Source organism: Hylobates moloch, unplaced genomic scaffold (assembly GCF_009828535.3).
Source record: "Hylobates moloch isolate HMO894 unplaced genomic scaffold, HMol_V3 SCAFFOLD_1, whole genome shotgun sequence".
In the NCBI taxonomy this organism is placed as follows: domain Eukaryota; kingdom Metazoa; phylum Chordata; class Mammalia; order Primates; family Hylobatidae; genus Hylobates; species Hylobates moloch.
Genome location: NW_026652276.1, coordinates 45,106,432 through 45,132,156, shown reverse-complemented (window position 1 = coordinate 45,132,156; position 25,725 = coordinate 45,106,432). Strand labels below are relative to the sequence as shown.

The 25,725-nt window shown below is 41.3% G+C and overlaps 1 protein-coding gene across 4 annotated transcripts in view; it reads right to left on the bottom strand.

The window, feature by feature from the left end:
• The window catches only part of ANKRD44 (ankyrin repeat domain 44), a 324,166-nt gene that overhangs the window by 197,508 nt on the left and 100,933 nt on the right, over positions 1-25,725 (bottom strand). For all 4 annotated transcript variants that reach the window (XM_032755076.2, XM_032755077.2, XM_032755080.2 and 1 more), the window contains exon 2: positions 4,009-4,092. In XM_032755076.2, coding sequence (XP_032610967.1) covers positions 4,009-4,092 — 84 coding nt within the window. The remainder of the gene's footprint in view (positions 1-4,008; positions 4,093-25,725) is intronic.

Genomic DNA, 25,725 nt, shown 5'->3' with positions numbered 1-25,725 from the left:
AAGGACAAATGGAATTGGAAGGGTGGAGAAGTGAGAAAAGGGTGAGAGAATAGAATAAATGTCAATGAGTCAAGTCATGTGGTTAGTTGGGGCACAGGGTTTATAAATACCATTGGGGGAAATAAAGTCTGGAAAAACACAGAGGCCAAGCTGAATGAGATGGCTTTCTATATCAGGATCAGCTAATGAATGGGTGATTTACACCAGAGAACATGTGACCCATCAAAAAGCATGGAGAGGTGAGGGCAGGGGAAGGTGAAAAACTCAGAACCGAGGACAGAAAAGAATAATTAAGTGAATAAATGAGGGGAAAGAAAGAAAAGCAAGGGGTAAGAAGACAAATATGGTCTTCCAAGTTAGTGAGTAATGGCTCCTACACTATTTATTTTCCTTCCTTGACATTTAAATGCATGGTTATCAGCCCCTTTTCCCTTTTGAAATGCACCTCCAGGCTTAGCTCTCCAATCCTTATGTGTCCTCCATCTGTCTATGCCCTTTCTTAACAACCACTTCTCCTAAACTACCTAATCCACCCCCAGCAAAAATACTCAATATGACTCATCCCCAAGGGCACTGGCAAAAAAAAAACCATGACAAGAGGACATGGTGGATAAGAGTAAGGGGTCAAATGATCTTTGTACACACCTGAAGGAGGGGAAAGGGGGAGTTAAAGGGAGAGTCTAAAGAGGGGTGAGTGGAACAAAAGGGCCTACAGACCCCGAAAAGTGATAACATCAACCTAAGAACTCAGGCCTCCCTTGTGTTCTTTATCCATTCATTCATTCATTCATTCAACCACTCTTGTGTTCATTTCTCTCCCTCCCTCCATCCGCCACTTATCTGCTGCCACACACCCAACAGCCCACAAAGGCAAAGCAAATTCCTATGTATCTCTCAAGCCTTGGGTTACACATCACTTTATTAGGTCCTCATGATTAACCTTCTGCCTACATAGCATCCCGGATTTTTTCTTTCAAAAATGAATCACAGTGTGATTTCTCATTTGTTGACTTCTCTGCTATGTTGTAAGCTCTATCATGGAAAGGGTGTCATCTCACTGCTGTGTCCCTAGCACTGAGCACATAGTCTCAACTCAGTACGTAACTGTGGATGAATAAGACATCTCCCAGACAAATAAGTGGCATCACTAGAATTCTCTAAGACCAAAAATTGGTGTGGCCAAGATTGCTAACTACTCACTAAAATCCACGCTCTCTCTTTGGGGGCACACAGATACACTAATTCCTCACCCTCCCTTGTAGCTAGGTATGGCCGTGGCTAAATTCTGGTCCGTGGAATATAAGCGGAAGTGATGTATGCCAATTCCAAGCTGACCCGTAAAAATCCTTCCATGCTGGCCGGGTGCGGTAGCTCACGCCTGTAATCTCAGCACTTTGGGACGCCAAGGCAGGCAGATCACCTGAGGTAAGGAGTTCAAGATCAGCCTGGCCAACATGGTGAAACCCTGTCTCTACTAAAATACAAAAATTAGCTGGGCATGATGGTGGGTGCCTGTAATCCCAGCTACTTGGGAGGCTGAGATGGGAGAATCACTTGACCCAGGAGATGGTGGTTGCGGTGAGCTGAGATCACGCCACTGCACTCCAGCCTGCGCAGCTGAGCGAGACTCCGTCTCAATAAAAAAAAAAAAAAAAAATTCTTCCATGCTTTTCCTCCATGCTCTTTTTCCCTTTGGGGTAGCAGGACTGCACACTACCCCTATGGTGATCTTAGAGGCCACATGTTGCTACCTGGGATCCTGTTTGGAAAAGGACCACCCCTCTAATATGTTCATAAAGAGACCTAAACTTCATACATCATACATCCATCATACATTTAGGGGTCTGTGTGTTACAGTAGTTAACCTATCTAATTCAGTGATAAGTTACAACTGAAGTTAAGCTCCCCTAACCTTTACCAGCCAGCAACTGTTTGTCACTTTCCCAAAAAGAAATGAAGGCCATTCAGGGGCCAGTACAATCTTTTTTGGTATGTATGACAGAACAAAAGTTCCATTTGCTCATGATCATTAGGAAAATATAGTAACCATGCCTTGGGCTTCCCTGGGCTTGGGCCACAGCCACAAAACAGGCTGGGTGGATTCCCGTGCTGTCAGAACACTGGAAAGGGAGCTTGCTGGCCTGGCCTTGGCTCAGAAGTACAGGTCACAACCCGCAGGCCCTGAACAAATGCCCAACTGTCTTTTCGAGTAGCCTATCCCTGGCCTCATCTGTGCTTACCTTGCAAAAATGTCACAAACCATTGTCCTGTTGTGCTCAGTGCCAGCTGGGGAGAAGCTGCCAAAAGCTTTTGCAAAAGCCATACCAACCTGCACTGCCATGGAACAATGGCTACACCAAATGACTCGCCTTCTGAATAAAGCATTCAGCCGACCAGACAGACGTAATCCACCTCCCTGTGGCAAAGCTCCTCTTACACTGAGGATGTAGTTGACTACTTCTGTTTCTCCTTAACACTAGAGACTTTAAAGAGAACTCCTCTCCCTGGTGGACTTCAGTGTTTCACAACTGAATTACATTAAGAGACTTAGTAGCATGTACTGTACGTAATTGCTTGTTCAACTCAAGTTAGGAAACTACTAAAAGGGTAAATCACTGACTAACTCTTTTTACCTTTCTTTATTGAAGGTTTGTTTGTTTGTGTCAGGTCCTTCCAGATACAGTGATTCTTAATCTTTTGGGAGTCAGATACCTTTTTAAGAACTTGATGAAATAGTTTGATTCATTTCACACAAAATATGTATATAGTGCACATATCTACTGCCTGTGACTTCAGAGGGCACACAGGATGCCTAGTTCACCCACTGATCCCAGACCCAGAGTCATGAACTTTTTAGGGCAAGGGTCAGCAAACTTTCCCTAAAAAACCAGATAGTAAATATCTTTGGCTTTGTGAGCCACATATAGTCTGTTTCACAACTACCCAATTCTGCTGTTGCAGTGCAAAAGTAGCCACAGATAATACATAAATGAATGAGTATGGCTGTGTTCCAACAAAACTGTATTTATGAACATCAAATTTGAATTTCATGTAATTTTCATGTGTCATAAAATATTATTCTTCTCTTGATTTTTTTCTCAACACTTAAAAAATAAAAACCATTCTTAGCAGGAGACCTGCAGAAAAAAAATGTATGATGTACCATAGGTTGCCAACCACCACTGCAGGGCGTGGGTTCTAGGGGTTCATCACCTTGGAAAAAAAACTGCATCTCTATTATCACTGACTTCTAATTGGAAGTTAGCATTTCCTTCCACTATGAATGTAGGCCATAAACCACAGTAGCAACATCAGTAACTGTAATGTTGTCACCAGCAGAAATCACAGGTATGTTCATATAGCATTAGAGTTGTTGCAGACAACTCAAAATACTGATTATGCTCATCACTATTTTTAAATTATGCTCATTCTTAGATCTTCTGCTGTATCTGGTTATTTAACCAGATTTTTTTTTTTTTTTGAGGTAGGGTCTTACTCTGTCACCCAGGCTAGAGTACAGTGGCATGATCAAAGTTCACTGCAGCCTCGAACTCCTGGGCTCAGGCAATCCTCCCACCTGTGCCTCCATCACTACGCCCAGCTAATTTTTCTTTTTCTTTTTTTTTTTTTTAGAGACAAGGTTTCACCATGTTGCCCAGGCTGGTGTCAAACTCCTGGGCTCAAGTGATCTGCCCAACTCAGCCTCCCAAAATTCTGGGATTATAGGCATGAACCACTGTGCCCAGCCTAAATGTGTTATTTTTTAAAAGCACATATATTACCATATCACAAAGTAGATTTTTAATATTTGGGTAACTGTATTTCAATAACTGATTTCCATTGTAACCCTAGATATTTTATTTCTTATATATGGTTTAAGAACAGTGTCCTGAGAAACAGTCTGGAGCTTTCACCAGATATCAAGAGTCCATGGTATATAAAAGGTTAAGAGCCCTTTCCTGCTCCAGGCTAACAGGGCCCGAGTGGCAAAACTACAGCATCTCTTACCAGAGTATTCACATCTTCTGTTTTATGGATGAGCATCCGGATCTCCTCTGGATCACCACTGAAGATTGCCTGAACCAATGGTGGCTGCAAACACAAGAGAATGGGAATCAGAACTAAAATTAATACATCTGATCACATACAGATGCAGATGGTGAGAAGATTTGTTCCTTAAAAGTTTATTCAACCATTATCAGATGGCAGACAAAGATGAATAAGACTCAGACCAACCCTTACGAGAAGTCCAGTGGGGGAGATATTTACATAAAGAAATAACTATTATACAATCTGAAAGCCAGGCCAGATAGTCTCTAACCTGAACTATGAACTAAAGTGAATGTACCATGAACACCACCCATCATTGAAACTTTGATAGGCTCTTAAATCCCTGACAAGGAAACTACTAAATCTGTGGTTTTGTGTATACAATCCCTGTTATGAATTGAATCGTATCCCCACCAAAATTGATATGTTGCAAGCCCTAACCCCCAAAGCGACTCTATTTGGAGACAGGGCCTTTAAGGAGATAATTCAGATTAAATGAGGTCATAAGGGTGTGGTCCTGATCCAATAGGACCGGTGTCCTTATAAGAAGAGGAAGAGACACCAGAGCTCACGTTCTCATTCTCTCTCTCTCTCTCCCTCTTCCTCTCCCTCTCTCTCTTTCTTCTCTCTCACACAGGAGGAAAGGCCATGTGAAGACAGAGTGAAAAGGTGGCCGTTTGTAAGCCAGGAAGAGAGGCCTCACCAGAACTAACCCTGATTTTGGACTTCCAGCCTCCAGAATTGGGAGAACAAAAATTTCTGTTGTTTAAGCCATCCAGTCCATAGTATTTTGTTATGGCAGCCTGAGCAAACTAAGACAGTTCCCTATGATTTCTCTACTTCTTGTTAGACAATGTTTCTTGTTATCCTCAAATAATTCCATTCCTAGAGGATGCTAATGGCCATGTTTCTGGCCACCAGAACACTTTAGTGACGATATTTGGAAAACCCTTGAAATCATTCCCAAATGCCTCCCATAGGTTTAGCCAACAAGTACTGTCTTAAACATGATTACATCTACTGCTTATTAAAAGTAAGTGGCACGATGGCAGGTTAGGGAAGAAGAGGGGGTGTTACCAAGCTCTTATTGTTGAACTCATCTACATTAAACAAGATCCCAGCATGCAGTAGAAGGATCTATATAGTGTGATGGAAACACAACCAAAAGAACAGCTAGCTCCACTTGGGTAGGAGGCTGGGTGAAGACAAGGGTGTATCGAAAAAAGCCTAAGGAAGGCACCTTAATGAATAAATATGATTTGCTGACAGGGAAGGAAGACAGAGGAGGTACAGGTGTGCAAAGGTGTGGATGTGCAAAGAACCTGATATGTTAGTGACCAGAGTGTGGGGTAAAAGAGGAACAGTGGCAGGCTTTAGGGTTGATGTTGGGCTTGCCTGCATGGCAAAAAATCCCATTCAAAGCCAGTCTCACACTTGCCAGCCACATGCAAAACCCATTTCTACGTGCAACTTGGGGGTGAGCATGATCATCGCTGCTCAACCTCCTCATGGGATTGTTATTAGGCTCAAATGAGGTAGTACATGAGAAAATCTCCTGTAATCAGACAACCCTACATAGATGTTTTCATTAAGAAATGTTTCACGATGACAAGATGGAGTAGTTGATAATTTTAACCTTAAAATCGTTGGTAATTATGCACACACACACGGCGTGCACGCGCACACACACACACATTCACCCAAACTTCTAGAAATACCTTAGTCCAGTAGTCAATTAGATGACAGCAGTTTCCCCAATGTGTGTGACCATAAGAATCACCAGAGATGCCTATTAAAAAAATAGTCCCAGATCCCTTTCCTAAGGATTTAATACATCCAAGGTGGGGACCTGCAAATCTAGATTTTAACAAGTACCCATCAATTCTTAGGAACTGGTGGCAAACACTGACCTCAGGTGAAATCACTAGCGTCACATACCTTGACCTCGCCCTGTGATCTACTGTTGGGAATGTGAGTTGTCATTTTCCCTATAAACACTCTTTTCTCTTTTTATCCTCCCGTTGGCTTTCTTACAGGTTATGTTGCTGTTTATTGCTAGTTTGGGGGACCAATATAAGTACTATCAGTAAGACAGAGTAAGATTCCTTGAGGAAACACTATGTAAAAATGTCAGAGTGCAGAATGGATATTTCAATATGCCAGGAATTTGTCCCTGGGTTTCTCCTCTGCCATAAAAATTCCCAGCAAATGAATACATATATCTCTTTTTCTTTCTCCAAAACACCCTCTCAATTCTGCTTGTTGACAAGGTGTATGGATAGTTTCTGAAATTGCCAACAATGAAGTAGCAGGAAAGAAGTCTTGAAAAGAGTACAAGTTTACTGCTAGTTCAGTCTTAGCTACTTGCTCTGCCTAAAGACAGGCAGATCCTTCCACACTCCCGCTAACTACCTGCTAACCAAGTCTCCATTCGGGTTACGTCTGCCCCATGGCAAGGACCACATTTCACACAAGACACAGAGCCAGACACAAATTCAGGGTTTCAACAACAAAAAAATATTGAATCTTGTTTATCTGCTCCATAATTCTCCATCTGCTGTGCTCATGGCCAAATGCTCATGTGTGCATTTCTGCCTTTTTGGACCTTAAAAGAAAACAAACAACAAACCTCCACAACCAGAGAACGATAAGTAGAGGCAGTGTCTGACAAGATTTTCGTGTTAAATCAGGAGTAGTCAATCAACAGCTGAACAGTTAAGATTCCGGGGAACAAACCCAACGCAGTAGTTAATGCACCACTACTTAGTCACTTTAAGGTAACACAATGAGGTGAGCAAAGTCTCCCAATTGCGAGTGTACGGAATACGTACATTCTGTTGCATTCACTCAGTCCTCACACTTCTGAAGAAAGGCAAGCATTCCAAGCTATGGCTGGAATGTTACCAAGGAGAGGCACCCCGGGTGCAGTGGCTCACGCCTGTAATCCCAGCACTTTGGGAGGCCGAGGAGGGCAAATCACGAGGTCAGGAGATCGAGACCATCCTGGCTAACACGGTGAAACCCCGTCTCTACTAAAAAATACAAAAAATTAGCCGGGCGTGGTGGCGGCTGCCTGTAGTCCCAGCTACTTGGGAGGCTGAGGCAGGAGAATGGCGTGAACCCGGGAGGCGGAGCTTGCAGTGAGCCGAGATCGCGCCACTGCACTCCAGCCTGGGCGACAGAGCGAGACTCCGTCTCAAAAAAAAAGAAAGGCACCCCAAAAAAGCTTCCAGAGAAGGGCGCCAGCATAGTCCCTCAGCAGGGAGTGGTGCCTCTGGGACTAACGCTGCTAAAAGCTACTTTATAGAGAATTGTCAAGGAACAGAGTCCCCAGGAGCCATTAGGAAGAAGAGGCTGAGCTATCATTATAACTCTTCCAATACTGAAGTCACATGTATGCATACATATGCGCCTAGGTACATATGCATACCTATCTACACTCAGGCATGTATGCATAGAGACACATGTTGATTCATATACAAACCCCTTCTACTTTCTGTGGAATAAAAAAGCAGCTGTTCTCCACATCCCAAAGCCTTGCTATATGGACATCTCTAGCCTCAGCTGTGCCATGTGGCTACCGAGACATCGCCTTCACAATTATGAATCTAAGCATCATGGGATTTCAAACTAGAACTTCACAGATAACGTGCTTTGCTTCAGCTGAAGCTGTGTGTTTGTATGGATATAATTACTGAATGGAATACATACATTACCATGATTCTTGAGCAAGTAATATTTATTTTTTAAATATTATGACTGCTTCTTCTTTTTTTCTCTCCACACTCCCAAAAACATTACCAGAGAGCACTTTGGCACTCCTTTTTGTTGGAATTTTAATGCGATCCTGCTGTTTTATTTTTCCCCAGGTAAACACTTAACCTAAGAAAAAATATTGGGGAAAAGATATATCTAAATACTATCTCTATTATATGATGTTTAAGGCAAAGAATATTCTAATTATAATATTCTTGCTCATAAGTATCAAGGACACATATTCTGTTGTTCATTAATTTGGCAACCATTATAACTTTTGCAACTTTTGCCTTAACTTAAATAAGGCTTAGAAGCAAAGTCCCACCTGCACAAGAGCAGAGTCCCAAGCCTTGGCATGTACAGATACTTCTTTTTAAAGTTTCACACATTTTAGCTCTAGCATATATAACACGAGTGCTTTGTGTACAGTAGGGTCCAGAGTTGAATAAACACAAAATTGTAACAAGGGTCAAAATTGAGAAAAACAAATAGTGATAGGAAAAAAGGAGATTCAGATACCATGAAATCATTGATCATCATCCCCTAAAGAAATTTAAATTCTTAAGAGAGGTATGCAGTCTTTTTAGCTTCAATTGCTAGAATTTTCTTAGCATACTTAGCAGCTGCAAAATGATTGTCAGTGCTGCAGATATTGGTGCAGTGCCTCTGGTAGATTCAGAAGACAGAGGGACACTTCCTGGGCCAAATTTACCAAAGGCACAAGTGGGATTTGTTGTTCAGATGGGACCTGTCCTTGCCTTCAAAATGACCAACAACTAGCCCCCTACTACCCTTCCAGGAGTGTTGACGGCTGCCTTCTAGAGGTGACTGTCTGCCAAGCTGATGACACTTGACCCCTCTAAGATAGAAATGTGGAACAGAAAGGCCCCTTGATCTTATCAATTTTGTAGCTGACCTTGCTAACCCTTGGAACTGAAATCTAATCAGCCGAAAGCCACTTTCTCTACCCACATCCCCTATCGGCACATCCAATAAAATATTCTGTTTTTATTCTCACCCTGAAAACAAACTGGGAAAATACCAGACTTCCAAAAATAAAATGCTAAATCAAATATGTACTAGAGATAGTTATTCTCAAACTTTGAAGTAGAGTCAAAATTCCACTAGGGGGAGCAAGATGGTAATTTGTTACCTGGGAGGTAAAAGCAAAGGTTCAGGATGTGTAATTAAGGAAGTAAGGTAGTTGAAAAATCCACTTTATTAAAAACATAAAAGAACTCAAGCTTCTGAAAGAGTTCTTAGTCATAAGTAAACATGCACACCATGCACATACTAAAACAAACAAACAAAAAAACACCAAACACAAAATTTCCTATTGATCCCTGAGGATCCAGGTTTTAGAAATAAGAATAAAACTATCTAAAACCTAGGTGCTAAGGGATCATTTTCATCATCTGTAAAATCCAATTCAATTATTATGTCAATTCCACTAAAAAAATATGCTACTGATGTCATCAGACACACCCTCCATTTAAGAATGAAGCCCATCATGGGTTCTACAAAGAGAACCAAGCTAGTTTAGAGTATCCACTCCATCCGGCTATGAAGTCATCAATGCCCTCCCACATCCCGCAAAATCCCCTAATGAAACCACCATTTTGATTTTTGCTAAAACCACTGTATAGTGTATTTCACTTTCCCTTTGTCAGAGTTGCATGCTCTGTACTAATGAATTGGCTTTGGAAGATAGGCAGAGTGACAGAGGCTGTCATTGAGCATTGGTAACTACAGTCAATGGTAATAAGCCCAAGCACCATCCAGGGATGCTCCAGCATTTCATTCCAGATCCTGGTGTGTTGCTTGTGTTTTTCTGATTAGATCAGAAAAATAAAGACTCCAAGTCTAAAAGAAAAACATTTTGCATTCCAATCAGAAATGGGTGTTGGGAATCAATCAACAGCCAAGAAGGAAAAATTGATATTCCTAAACATCTGTCCCTCCTTGAGCATTCTGAGTACATATGTCATTAAAGTAAGATGGGAGTGTGTTATTAGTAGCTGATAGGTGATACAGCAATAATCTAGCCATATGAAGCCATCAACTTATATGAACAAGTTGAAACACTTCGTTAGGTAACAACTGTTTTTTGTAGGAGGCAGTGCTTGCACTTTTGTGAAAGGATAATAAAAATTTGTTCAAGTCACTAGATTTAATGAACAAAACCTGCTAACTCAATTCATGTGAGTTCTGCTGTGTGATCTGCTGCAAGGATTTCATTGAGTTCTTCCTGAATATAGATCACCCTTTACTTGAGAAGTTCACTCCATCCCAGAAAGATAATGATTATCATAAAATCAAAATCTGTTCCTCTTAAGTACCATAAGAACAATACAAAAATATACTGAGTCCTTATAAATACATTTTTTAAGAAATCAGGGAGCGAGGCAGGACTGCATGTCTGAAAATGTCTCCTACAGGCTATGCTGCAGAATAAATATATATAATATTTTCCATTACTATTAAAAACAGAAAAAACATAAAATTCCATGTTATAGTAATACCCTCCCTCTAAGTAGCGTATTTGTTAACTCTATATTTAACGTTATGAAAAAAGAATTACATCTAATTAGAAAATAGAGAAAATTAATTTATCACCTAATCTTTTCCCAATGAAAATAACACATGGGTACTGACTATGAAACAGTTACTCAAGGACCAACTACCCCAATTACCCAATTTTTGGAACATTTAATCCTTTGTTGCTCCTTCCTTTCCTGAGATTCTCTTTGGGTGCTTCTCTGCTCTTTAATACCACTAGTTATCACCCTCACCCAATGGCCAACCCAAAGTAAAACAAAATTCAACTTTGTTACCAGTTCCACACAAAAGTTGGGCCAAAGGAAGTGATGAAATAACAGTATCAGTTAAATTGAAATCTGGAGGCAATGTTAATTTTTATTGACCTCCTGTTTCTTCCATAGTAGAAAGATTAATGCTATGGTATCAGACTGACCTACAATTAAATCCAAGCCATTTCCATTTCAGTTTTCTCATCTCTAAGATGGGGTTACAATAGCCATTTTATAGATGTGTTTAAAAAATAACATAACAGCCAGGCACGGTGGCTCACACCTGTAATCCCAGCACTTTGGGAGGCCAAGGCGGGTGGATCACAAGATCAGGAGATCGAGACCAACCTGGCTAACATGGTGAAACCCCATCTCTACTAAAAATACAAAAAAAAAAAAATTAGCCGGGCATGGTGGCGGGTGCCTGTTGTCCCAGCTACTCAGGAGGCTGAGGCAGGAGAATGGCGTGAACCCGGGAGGCAGAGCTTGCAGTGAGTGGAGATTGCGCCACTGCACTCCAGCCTGGGCAACAGAGAGGGACTCCGTCTCAAAAAATAAATAAATAATAAAAAATAACACAACACATGCAACACCCCCAGCATGGGGCCACATGCCTGGTGTGCATGAAATTAAAATAGGGATGATTGTTTACCTTGAGTTAACAAGCTCAAAAACCTTCATAGACAAGTACATTTGTGTGCATCCTAAAAAAGGAAAAATAAGAGATCTTGAAAGATTTCCTAAAATACTACAGAGTAAATAAATTGAGTTAGGATTATAACCCACTCAACACCACCTCTAAAGCAGAGGGGCCCATCATACTGGGAGAGAAGCTTTTACAGGCCCGGGAGCAAAAATTAAACTGAGCATGACTTGGCCTTTGTTACACTCAGCAACCTCGAAATTGTCACACATTCTCTCTGTACTCAGAAGTCTAATCTATAAAGCCAATAACTCACTGAGCTAATACATCACTTCTTGTTGACTAATCAAAAGGTAACTGCATATATTCATGCCGGCTTGATGGGACCTGAGATTGTAATTTTGCTACTTAAGTAGCAAAATAAATACATGTAGTTACACCTTTCTTTTGTGATCTCCTGATAGACACAAAGGAAATGAATTCCCTGTTTGGAGCTGTGATGAAGCCTAACGATTTGCCTGTTAGTGACAAAGTTGAGACTAGAACTTAGTTTTCCTGATTCTTGCAGCTGAGTACTTTCTCTCACATGTAATATAATATATATATAAAATTCATGATCAGAATTCAGCTTCAGTTTCAACATACCTCCTATGGAGAAATATTATACACTAAGGAAAAAGCTGCCATATATGAGACACATTCTCTCTCTATATATAATAGATATTTACACAAATAGTGGCCAAATGCATATATATAGATAGATGGATATAGATATAATTCCTTACAACAAAGTGGCTAACAATAAAAATAATCTTACCAAAAGAAAGAAAACAAAGGGCTACAGTCTTTCAAAGTTGAGGGGGCTCAGCATGGGTCTGAGTTATAAAGATGAAGAAGGTAGGCACTAAGCAGAATTTTGAAGGATGAGACTGGGGACTGGAGAGTAAATCTTTCATGCTGGAAAATAATAGAAGATGAAGTTAGAAAAATGAATAACTGGGTGGGGGGAGCATCACATCAGCATAAGGAGCTTTAACCGAATCTTTCTGGTGCGATCATATAGCTAATTACACCTCAAACTCTTGGGCTCAAGCGATGCTCCCACCTCAGCCTCCCAAGTAGTTCAGACTACAGGCACAGGCCACTGTTACACCTGGTGAATTTTTAATATTTTTTTTGTGGAGACAGGGTCTCGCTATGTTGCCCAGGCTGGTCTTGAACCCCTGGCCTCAAGCAATTCTTAGCCTCCCAAAGAGCTGGGATTACAGTCATGAGCCACTGTACCCAGCCTTTACCTAATCTTATGGACAAACAGGAATGGGGGTCGTGAGCAAGAGAAAGGAATAGAGTTTTCCCAAGAATTTAATCTGGCCAAAGTGTACACTGAGTACTGGAGAAGAAGAGATTGGAGTTAGAGGCCCAGTTAGAAGGCTGTTGCTACAATCCAAGCCATCACAGGAAAGAACTTTCCCATCTTTTTTTTAATCACAGTCTCCCCAGGTGCTACTTACAGGGATACGGTGAAAACAACAGATACAGTTTTCGGTTCTTTGATGTCTGCTCTATTCCTGGATGCAATTTTGGCCCAGCATCTTGGCCACTTTCCTTCACTCTTTATATATAGCCCAAATCCCTTGCCTCCAAAACACTAATGTTTCCAGGTGAAACTGAGGTTACTTCCTTTAGTTCTGGAACACTTCCATTTTTTCCCCCACAGAACCTCTGCGGATGTAAGCTCTGTTTTGTCAGACTTGTCACTTGATCGCTGAATTTAAATCATAACATTTCAAAAATAGGCCACATCCATAAAGAGAAAGGCAAATCAAAACAAGGCAGACAGCCTTTGCCAAGTGCCATATTTCTATCAGGATCTGCTGCCAACTACCCACAGATTTTTTCACTCTGTCTAGTTTCAAATGGCTTGAGATCAAATCTAAACTTTAGCTAAGATAATTAAATTGTGTTGGGGAGTTAACTTTTAAAGAAAGCTAATTTGGGCAAAAGGACAATGGATCCAGGAGGTTAGTTCATACAGAATATTTAAATCCATGTAATTTTAGTGAAACAAAAAGAACAACTATATATACTTCTGCAACAGTTTCCTGTTTTGAAAAATTGGTATAGAGGTTTTATTTCTCATCTTGGCTTGGGTTACATTCTTTGTATAACTATTTTATTGCATATTGAATTCATGTAGTTGCAAATATGAGAGGTGAATTTAATAATGTTAATCAATATAAACCACTTTAGTGATCTTTGTGGGGAAAAAAGAAAAATGGTCAGATGATGATTTTTAGGGTTGTAGGTATATTCAGTATAATTTATTTGTCTGTTCAAATAGAGACAGCAGTTCAGTTTTAGGGTGCATTGGAAAACATGACTTTTTATTACTACCTGGTATGTGCATCACTTATCATAAAAAAGACAACAATAAAAAAGTATTCCTTATAAAAAATAGCAGAAAATTATCCATAACTACAGAAGTATCTTCTTGTGGTCGTGAGTAATTTTAATTTTTGAGAATCTCACAAATTGGAAGCTAAATAAAGCAGTTCAATTGTCCTTTAAAAACAACAATAAAATCAGCATGTAGAAATGAAAGGTACTCTCAGAAAGGTGGCAATCGCTTGCTACATTTGAGGAGGCTGGAACTACTATATACAAGATATATGGATTAACTCAGTCACATTAAATCATTCATGATTCAGGCAACTCCAGATTGGGTTTGTCTAAAATCTGTTAGCACCTGGGTTCTTTCCAAACACCAGCAAGCAATTTTTACACAATCAGGTCTTTCCAAAGCCCATGACAATTTTCCTTTAAACCCTCTCCTTCCCTGCTACTGTTCTTTTCTTTGAATTCCACGTGCATTCTTGGAAAGACAGCGAGCAGTTAAACTCTCACCACCTCTCCACAGGTGAGGGACTAGGGACATGTGCAAAACTGAGCCACCTTCCTAGCCCTGGCTGTTCTGGCCATTGTCAATTTTTTTTTTTTCCTAAGGCATCTTGTTATAGCAACCATTCTAGAATTTAAGGCAGTGGGTTGACTAGGACCTGAATTAGTTTCTGCCTGAGATGACTGGAAGGTCCCCCACTCCCTCCCCAGCCAGAAAAAGTCACATGGAATGAAAATCTATTAGAGAATCCCCTCAGTGTAGTCTTCCAGGAAGCATCTTCTCATTTCCCCATCCAAAATCATGGCAAGGACATCCAGTGACAGATGTCAAAGGGAAAGGATAAGGCAGCAGGAAGAGAGAGGAGCCTAAGAGACTGAAAAACATTCGATAATATAAAATGGGAAAATGGGAAATTCTGCCAAAAAAAGAACAGTCATATCATATTTCCTTTCACAGACACCAACCCAGTGCATAGCTACCTTATTTCTTTACACACTACCCCCTCCAACAGGGGATAAAAGATATGTTTTCTAAAACTTAAATCTGGTACACTTCAGATAACCACATTCAATTCAACAAAGATGTATTAAGCATAAGACATTTACTGAGCATAAGAAATTCAGACACTGGAGGCCGGGCGCAGTGGCTTATGCCTGTAATCCCAACACTTTGGGAGACCAAGGCAGGCTGATCACTTGAGTCCAGGAGTTCGAGACCAGCCTAGACAACATGGTGAAACCGCATCTCCACTAAAAATGAAAAATTAGCTGGGCATGGTGGCGCACACCTGTAGTCCCAGCTACTCGGGAGGCTGAGGTGGGAGAATCAACTGAGCCCAGGAAATTGAGGCTGCAGTGAGCCATGCTCACACCATTGCACTCCAGTCTCGGCGAAAGAGTGAAATCCTGTCTCAAAAAAAAAAAAAAGAAAGAAAGAAAGAAAAAGAAAGAAAGAAATTCAGATACTGGAATGTCAGAGTCAGTCTCTCCCTTGATGAGGTTACCAAGGTGTAACAGGAAGTATACAAATACACACAGCCAGAATGTAAGGCACACGCCGCAGGAGAAGTGCATGGAGAAGGGAGAGAGATTGTACCTGGCCTCCTGAAAGACGCAGCCTCTGAAACGAATATTGAAGACTGGGGAGGATTTAAACAGGTAGAGACGGATGGAATGGTAAGGGACTGTCCCTTCTTCATATTCAGAAGGCTGTGAGCAGAAGCTAGGAAGCCTGAACATACACAGGGAACAGTTTCATTTGGCTGGAGCAGGGGAGAAGTGAGGTAAGCTGAGCAGTAGACAGGGATCCTATCATGGAAGGTCTTGAATACCAAGCTAAGAAATTTGAGCTCTCTTCTGTAGAACTGGGGGAGCAGTGGGTGGTTTTTGAGCAGGGGAGTGACCTAAGATTTGTGCTTTAGAACAATCACTCTAAAAATGGATTGTATGATGACCTGGAGGAAAAGGCTGGAGCATCATAACAAGTTAGGAAACTGCAATAATAGTCTGCACAAACGGCTCTGGGGATGGAGTACCATTCAGTTGTTAGAGGAAGCATTCTTCTGGTGGTAATATGTGAATCTAAAAGGTAAATTTGGCTGGGCATGGTGGCTCACGCCTGTAATCCCAGCACTTTTGGAGGCTGAGGCAGGTGGATCACCTGAGGCCAGGAGTTTGAGACCAGCCTGGCCAACATGGTGAAACCCCGTCTCTACTAAAAATACAAAAAATTAGCCAGGCATGGTGGCGTGCCCTGTAATCCCAGCTACTCGGGAGGCTGAAGCAGGTGAATCGCTTGAGCCCCTGCGGTGGGGGTTGCAGTGAGCTGAGATTGTGCTACTGCACTCCAGCCTGGGCGACAGAGCAAGACTCCATCTCGAAAAATAAAAATAAAAATAAAATAAAATGTAAATCTATCTCCACCTTTAATGTAGCAAGGGCTAGTCTCCTCAGAAGTGGCTGCCTACATTCAAAAAGATTCTCACCAACTTCTTCCACAGGACACAGGGCTCGGGAGCAGCGCCAGCCCGACATCGGCCGAGGAGCACCGGAAGTTCTGCAGCACTGGCTTTCTTTGCTCTTCCACCTATGCATGCTCCTTCTCTCTAGTGGCTTGCCGAGCCTGGTTAGCTCTGAGACCGGAAGTTCTGAAGTCAGTTGGCATCCTACATCTGTGCAACCTACTTCTCTCCCCACTCCACCACAGAAACCAGAGCCTCGAGGTTTTTGGCTTGGGTGCTGCCTTCACAGTTTAGGTTTTGGTAAGAAGAAAGCTTATCTTCATGTCATGAGAAAGAAAAAAAAAATGTATCTTTACGTAACGAGCTGAAAGAACAAAACAAGTATACCTAAGCCAAGTACATGCTATCTTTATTTCTTTATTTCCACACTGAAATTTAGTCAGGGATAAAACTTACTTTTTTAATCACACGAAGTTTGGAAAATAGGAAGTACTATGGGAAACACCTAATGCATCAAAACCCCTGTGCATTTTATCTTTGTCTTATGTTTGCTGGATTTTAATCTTAGTAGGTTTCCTGTTGCAACAATACAAAAACAGATAAAGAAAAAACTTAATAACCTTTCCTACCAAAGATGTGAACAGCCCGTGTTCTTGTTGGTAGATACAGATACAGATATATGAGATTGTCGTTATTTATTATCACAAAATGGGATTTTACTATTTCCCCCACACACACTTTTTTTGAGATGGGGGTCTTGCTATGTTGTCCAGGGTGGTCTCAAATTCTTGGGCTCAAGCGATCCTCCCACCCAAGGATCTGTAATCCAAGTAGTCCGGATTACAGATGCATACCACCATGTCTGGCTTATTTCCCTCTCTTACAACTTGCAAGAATAATGATGTACTGAGGACATCCCCCAGGTCGATAGCTACAGGATTAAATCATTTCTCTTAATAACTATATATAATACTATTCCATTGTATGGATATACCATAACATATTCAATTATTCCCCTTTGAGTGGGCATTTGGGTTGTTTCTAGTTTGTACCACAACAAACAAGCCTCTATCAGTGCTTATCCACATTGTGCAGAGAAGTGCTACCAGAGCCAAAAGCATTTTCTGAGTACCTACAATATGCTATTTTTATGAAATATACAAAAGAAATGTGTGACACAGTCCTTTCCTAAAAGACTGCCAAATATAGCTGGGGAAATAAGCCTAACCCACACAAAACACTTAAACTGTGTAAGACAGTACTGAACCATGTTCTACAGACCTCATGCAAATGGATGCCAAGTTGTCCTTCTGCACAATGACAGGTAATCTGGAGGTCCCTTCAGCCATAATATTCTAGGAGCCTTCTTGATTCAGAAAAGGGGAAGCATGAAAGGCTAAGAAGCCAGAGTGGTGTCTCTGGAGGAGGCAAGACTTGAACAAGGCCTGAACATGGTTTAGATGGAGGGAGGAAAAAAATGTATTTTGGAATGACAAATGAGGCAGGGCACAGCACTGACTTTAGACATGTATATGTTCAGAAGAATGACCTGAGTTACAGCATTTCTAAACACCCTCTTCTCATACTCCTCCCACCACCACCACCCCCCAGCCTCTGCCTAAAGATACAAAAAATTCCCAAGCATGGCTGCCGCAGAACATCACACTAACACTAATTTAAAATGCACTACTTCCAGACAGCACGAGCTTGAAAATACCTCCAAATCTCTTCCTTCCCTGTCCTTCTCATGCCCTATGCTACCCCCTGCCAAAACACATACAACGCTTGCTGTGCCCTTCAAACAACAGTAGTCATTTAAGCTGCCCCTGCCCATCTGGAAAATAATATGAATAACATGAAAGAAAGCAATAATGAAGTGACTGGAATTTAGCAACCAAAAAGACCTCAGTTCTTTTGATAATCAAAAACTTTGTTAAAATGTCGACATCGACTGTCACTACGGTGTTGGTCTTTCACTCTATGTTGCAATAGTATATTTGCAACTTCTCCAAATCCATTTAAATGAAAATATTTAATAACAAGTTTTAAATTTTATCATTTGTTAAATATGATTTGAAAGCGTAGTGTATGTCCTGATATATATTATGCCTTGAGACTGAATATAAGTAGTTCTATGGGAAAGTTCTTAAAATGAATTAGGCATGAGTACATTAATGTGTTTTTAGTCTCAAAGACTAGAGATTAAAAAGGCATGTCTAATTTTTAACTGAGAGGTGGTGCCACAGAGAAGTCTATGATTCTCTCTTTTTCACTACCCGTCCCAGTTTAAAATTAGCTTGCAGCATGTTTTTTAAACATTAGGAAAACAAGATGCACTCCCAGAATGTTCATGTGAAGGGCACGTGTGAAGACATAATCTTGACAACCATATTACAGAAAATAAAGGAGTGAGTTACTGAGTTTTTAACAAGGAGAGTGAGTTACTGAGTTTAAATAAAACCTAATTTGCTGTGTGTTTTTATTTAGCAGAATTTTGAATGCCGTTGCCTCCGTGGCACTAGGCAACCACAAAGGCAACTGAGGTCTGAGACAAGGCATCAGGGAGATAGGGTCCTTTGGCCTCCTGTGGCCCAACTGACATAACTGAGGTTGGTTCCTTTCTTGGTATCCACACCCCCCTCTCCTCACCAACAATCCCCCTGACGTTGGCTCTGAATGATGTGGAGACCCTGTTAGTGTTGTTGCATGTTAAATCTAGATTTTGGAATCTGCACTGCACACCTTATGTCAAAACTCAGAGCTGTTGTGTGTATATTTTGTTTTTGTGTTTTGTGTTTTTATTTTAGATGCAGGGGATACATGTGCAGGTTTGTTACACAGGTATATTGTGTGATGCTAAGGTTTGGGTTTCTAATGATCCCGTCGCCCAAGTAGTGAACATAGTGCCCCATAGGTAGTTTTTCATCTCTTGCCCTCCTCCCACCCTGCCCCCTTTTGGGATTCACAGTGTTTACCATTCCCATCTTTGTGTCCTTGTGTAGCCAATGTTCAGCTCCCACTTGTAAGAACATTCATAGCCACTGTTACCTCATCACCGTGTAACATTCCAAGGGTTTAAAATGCACAATACAATCATAGTTCTTTTGAGATCATGGTTGACTGTCCTGACAAAGGAGAACTTTTAGCTGCCCCTCCTCCACCCAGGGATAGAAGTGGACTTGGTGAAAGGCAGGTGGCCTGTGACAGCAGCGGCCTGCCCAGGCACGCAGAGGCTTGCTCTCACTTTTAAAGTACTTGGTACATTTGGCACTGTGCAGCAACTTTTTGCTTCTTGAATTGTGACCAGTCAAAAATGATGAAACAAGGCCATTGAGGGGAGTGGAAAGAAATTAACTGATGTGCCAGGAGTCCTGGTCTACCCTTGATCAGTAGGTGTTATATAACGGAGGGCAAGTCAGAGAGCGGACAGAAACCTCTGTTTTCTTACCAGAAAAGATAGGTCCAAAATGATCGACTCCTCCAAGAACAATAAGGGAAGAGATGAGATTTCAGATGGAAAAAAAACAAAACAAAACAATAAGGGGTGGTCTAGGTGACTATAATCTCACTCTACCAGAACAGCTAGATGACCAAGCATGATGCACACAGCAGGGGAAGTAGCAGGACCAAGCTGCTCAGAACTGGTCAGAGTAGTGGACAATTTCGTGCAGATCTTACAGGCCTCTTTTTTGTTTTTTGTTTGTTTTAAGACAGGGTCTTGCTCTGTCCCCCAGGCTGGAGTGCAGTGGCATAATCACAGTTCACTGCAACCTCGACCTCCCTGGGGTCAGGTGAGCCTCCCCCATCAGCCTCCCAAGTAGCTGGGACTACAGGTGTGCACCACCACACCCAGCTAATTTTTAAAAACAATTTTGTAGAGAGGGGGGGTCTCACCATGTTGGCCAGGCTGGTCTTGAACTCCTGGGCTCAAGTGATCCACCCGCCTTAGCCTTCTAAAGTGCTGGGTTTACAGGTGTGAGCCATCACGCCTGGCCCTTTTTTTTTTTTTTTTTTAAGACCTAAATGGACGCAGAAGAAATTTGGCTGATGTTTTTTGGCTGGATTGCCTATCAAAATCCCCTGGGAAACTAGGTCCCACCCCAGTAAGCCTGAGGTAGTGTTAGGGATGCAAATCCCAGCACGAGCGCTTGCAAAGGCTCTCCAGGTGACTCATGCAACTTCAACACACATGCAGCACTGAATCTGATTCTTCATCTCAATACCTTTCAAATCCCACTCCTTTGACCCCATAGTCCCTCTTCAGGGAGGCCGTCCTATAGAAGTAATGAGATATACTGACAATTTTTGTATAAAGATGTTCATAGCAACAGTATTTATGACAGGAAAAATTAAAAGGGAACCAATGTCAAAGCTAGGGAAATTATTGAGCAAGTTATAATATATAAACTAAAAAAGATATACGAATGGCCAAAAAGCACATGAAAAGATGCTTAACATCAGTCTTTAGAGAATACAAATCTCTAAGAACTATTATTTCACAATTTCTGGTGTGTGTGAGATACCATTTCACACACACTAGATGGCTAAAACAAAACAAACAAACGAAACCCAGAAAACAGTGTTGGTAAGAATGTGAAGAAATCGGAACATTGCTGATTGGAATGTATAATAGTGCAGCTGCTGTGGAATTTTATTTAGCTATTTAGCTTGGTAGTTCCTCAATAAGTTAAACATGGAATTACCATGTAATTCAGAAATTCCACTGCTATGTGTATATCCCAAAGAACTGAAAATACGTGTTGAAGCAAAAACATGTACATAAATGTCCACAGCAGTACTATTCACAATAGTCAAAAGGTAGAAATAACCCAAGTGTCCACCAACTGGCATCAACTGATGAATGGATAAACCAAATGTGGTACAGCCATAGAGTAAAATATTACTCAGCCATGAAAAGGAACAGCGTATAATGATAGATGCTACAACATGGATGAACCTTGGAAACATTATGCTAAGTGCAAGAAGCCAGACACAAAAGGCCACAGGCTGTATGATTCCATTTATATGAAATAGCCACACATAGAGACAGAAAGCCTATTAGCAGTTACCAGGGATCAGGAGCAGGAGGGAACGGGAAGTGACTGCTTCATGGATACAGAGTTTCTTTTGGGGTGGTGAAAATGTTCTGGAATTAGTAATAATGGCTGCACAACACTGTGAATGTACCTTTTAAAATGGTTAAAATGGTAAATATCATGTTAGGTGTATTTTGCCACAATAAAAAAAATTATGATACATAAAACAGAATATTTTACTTATTAAAATTGACCTTTTGAGGAAGTTTAATGAGATGAGGAAAATGTGGAAAAAAGCAGTCTATGAAACTATATACAGTTTGATCTCAGCTTCATAGCATATAAATATGCACAGAAAAACAAAGACTAGAAGAAAATTTATAAAAATGCTAAGCAGGGTTATTGGCAGATACACTTTCTGTCTTTTTTTGTAATTTCCAAATTTTCTATAATATTATGTTTATTATTATTGTTAACTATCATTTTTATAAACATAAAAAGAAAAATTTTCTTTAAAGATGAGACCACTGACACTTTGGATCACAGCTAAGAAAAGATAATGAGAATAACGAAGGCTCTAAAAACATGTGACATAATGATTCAGGTAGGGGGCTAGACAAGAGTATAGAGTGGTTAAGGCTACAACAATCTGGAGAATTTATGTCCTGTCCAAAGCTAAAATTGTGGCTCCAGATCTTTTGAGTTTTCAAGAGATGCCAGAGCTCCAGACGTTTCAGTGAAATGCCCTGATTTTTAAATGTTGGCAACTTATTCAATATTTTTCAAACACCACAGGCCAAACAAAACACATCTGTGGACCGGATGTAGCCCGCAGGCGCCAGTTAGCAAATTCTAGTTTATAAGAACAGGAATGTTTAGCCTGGAAAAGAAAAACCTTTGAAGGGATATAGTACTAGTAACATCAAGTGTCTGAAAAATGACTATGTGGAAGATGGTGTAGGTTAATTCGTGTGTCTCTAGAAGGCAGAACCCGATCTAAAGGCTGGGTGTTATCAGAGAAGCAGAATGGGGCACAGTCTATAAGGGAGAGGTCTCTATTAGAGCAGCTGTCCAGCAAGAAACAGCTTCAAAATGCAGCGAGCTGCCCATCCCTGATGTACTCCAGCAAAGGCTACATAACCAGGATTCCTGCTTTGGGTCAGAAGTTGGACTAGGTCAAAGGCTCCCAATTGTGGCTGCACATTAGAAACTTGAAACAAAGCATACAGATTCCTGGACCCTGTCCCAGAACCACAGAGTAAGGTCCAGGAGTGTGTATTTTTAAAAAGCATCCCCTTTGGGTATATACCCAGTAATAGTATTGCTGGGTCAAATGTTATTTCTGGTTCTAGATGATTTAGAACCACTTAATCTTTGACTATAACCCTGGAATTCTAGTATTCCGATCCATGGTTTTACCTACCTGGCCAGTAAGGAAGGGAAGGAGGGATTGAGGAAAGGAAGAACAATGTACCGGAGCTCATTATGGAGCAGGTCCTGTGCTGCTTTCCTTATGTCATCTCACTGTATTTTTCACAACAACCTGGTGAGTTGTGAAGTGATGTCTTCCACCCCATTTCCCTAAGAAAGAAACTAGGGCTTGGGGAGTTTGGGGATGGCCCAAGGTGACTGCCAGTCACTGGGAAGATCTTTCCAGCTCCAGATCCCATGCTAGTTCAACTATGCCACCTTGCCCTCTTCTCACCAACTCAACAATCATTTCTCCAAGTGCCCATGGTGGGCCAGGCAATGCATTAGGTGGCAAGGATTCTGCAATGATCAAGATACAGTCCCAGGCTCAAGAAGCTTTGGAATCTAGAGAGGAAGAAGAAAAGTAAACAGTGACATCACGGTGGAAGCAACAGGGTCATATGGGAGGGACACCCAACCCAGCCTTGTGTCATCAGGGAAGGCTTCAGAGAGGAGGTGACAGCTAAGCTGGGGAAAAGAGATTGCAGGGTGAAGGTGCAACATCTACAGAGACTCAAAGATCAGAGGGAGCCTAAGCCTACCACGTGTGGGGAAATGTGACTAGTTCAGAGGCTGGAGTGTGGGATGCAAGGAGTGAAATTGTAAGGTGGGGCTGGCCACGCTGAGACTTTGTCACTAACCTCAGAGAAACAGGAAGCAAGTAAGACTGAACAGAAGGGGGTGACATATGCAGATTCACATGTTAGTAGCTCAGACTGGCTGCGGAGAGGAGAATGGATTGGCGGAGGGAACACAAGGGAGGCTGTGGCACTCATTCAGCTAAGAGGGAATGAAAAGCCACACAAAAGTGGTGGCACAACAGAAGATGTGCAGCACAGAGATGATGTTTTTTCACTCATTCTTTCAGTAAATAATATTACAGAGCCCTTCCTATGTGCTGGCCATTCTGCCTAGGCTGGACATACAAGCATGGGCAAAAAACAGTCTCTGCTGCCACAAAGTTCACACTGTTAGCCCTCTGCTAGGGAAAAGATGTTTAGGGAAGTAATTTCAAAAGTATTAAATAAGGCCAGGCATAGTGGCTCATGCCTGTAATCCCAGCACTTTGGGAGGCAGAGGTGGGCAGATCACCTGAGGTCAGGAGTTTGAGACTAGCCTGGCCAATATGGCGAAACCCATCTCTACTAAAAATACAAAAATTTGCCAAGCATGGTGGCACACGCCTGTAATCCCAGCTACTCGGGAGGCTGAGGTAGGAGAATTGCTTGAACCTGGGAGGCAGAGATTGCAGTGAGCAGAGATGGCGCCACTGCACTCCAGCCTGAGCGACAGAGCGAGACTCCTCTGTCTCAAAACAAACAAACAAACAAAAAGCATATTGGTTGATTATGTTATCAATAATAACATAGTAGGGAAAGGACGTACAGGACCGGCTCCTCCATCATCAATTGTCAAAGAGTCATTAAGCGCAGGAGTCACATAAGATACATCTAAAGAGTTATTGCAAGGCCAGTACTCTTCAGAATTACATCCCTCATGTTCATATATAACAGTGTCAATCAGACTGTCTGCTCTCAGTGTATTTCATTCAAGGAAAGTAAGAAAAATTTACCTACATTTTAATTCATCATTCTTTGAAGAGAAGTGATGGATTTAAAAATCGTGATAAGATTTTAAGCTAATAAATTAGAAACATTCTCAAAAACTTACTAAATGTGGCCCTGTACTAAATTAAATTAAAACTCTTCTTGTGACATTTGAGATCGTTGCTAGGTGCTGAAGAAGCAAGTTTGGATCTACCCCAAAATTGGCCACAGAGCAAGGAACTGGAAAATCACGGTGTGGAGGGAAGGGGGCAAGTGTCTGAAAACTGTGCTATCCATTTCTTCAATGATTCCATTCAGGTTGCAGTCCCAGTTCGCCAATGAGGCCAGGACGTTCTTACCAGAGTCCTCATTGTTTAAATCACAGTCATAACATTCTTTTAATTCTTTTAGTCCATCCCAGTGTAATAATCACCCTCAATTAAACAGCTGTGCCTGTGGATGGCACATTAAGCTGCTTCTCTTTTAGAGGTGATTTTTATTTTTTGCGACCTCTCAGATGACCCCTCTGATCTTTTATCATTCTGGCATCTCAAAGGCCAGCAAAGAAAAACATATATTAGAAAATGAAAATGTTCCCTTCCCTTTCTGTTTTTCTCTTGAAACACTACTCCTGACACCAGCTCACCACCGATCTCAAATCACTGAGAAAGATCCTCTTCTCGTTTCTTCCTTTGCCATGGTGCTCTTTCATGAGATTATGATAGACCTTTCCCCAGTCCACCAGGACAAGGGAGCACACACCCCAGATTGGTAGCACTGAGTCAAAATCTGCTTGCCCACAAATGTTATAGAAAAAAGGAAATCATGCCCCATATGGATTAAATAATCCCAACCTTAACATTTGGCAACTCAAAGAAAAACAGAAACGAGGAAGATGCATACAAGTTCTTACAAGCCAGCCTCTAACACAACCAGCTTTTTAAAAATGTACTGGATTCCTAAAAGTAAAATTCTAAAGTCTTCCTCCCCCTTCTATAAATTGTACAGCCAGGAAAGAAGAGGCGACGCCAAATGGTGACAGGGAGTTTTGTTGCTATTATTGGGCTGTTGGTTTTATCGTAGTATTACATAGCATTGATGAACTTTTAAAAAATCACTTTCCTCAAACTTTCTAAATATGTTACTGTCCATGCTCAAAGAGAGGTCTGAGATTTGTTACATATTTTAGACATCTTCTAAGTAACTCCACAGAAGACTCTCAAAACAAAAGTGTGACCTCAACCTGCCTATAGGTGCCCTAGTGGAGAATGCTTGATACCAGGTGACAACCCCCACATACCCCAATAGTGCAAGAACAAAGTGGAGGCCAGAGAAGGGACTGGTGGTTTCTTCTTAGTTCTCAGAAGGTTTATCTGATGATCCACTCACCTCTCCTTCCACCTTAAGGGAAGAATGGGAGATAATAAGCAAAACTTCCAGAAAGAGCGATTAGCCCTTCAACTTCTAATATCCTGGTGGTTCAGTTCCCAGTGAGAGAGGTAAGTGGGCAATGGTAAGCTGTGCCACACACCAGGTATCTTATTTTTCAAGAGT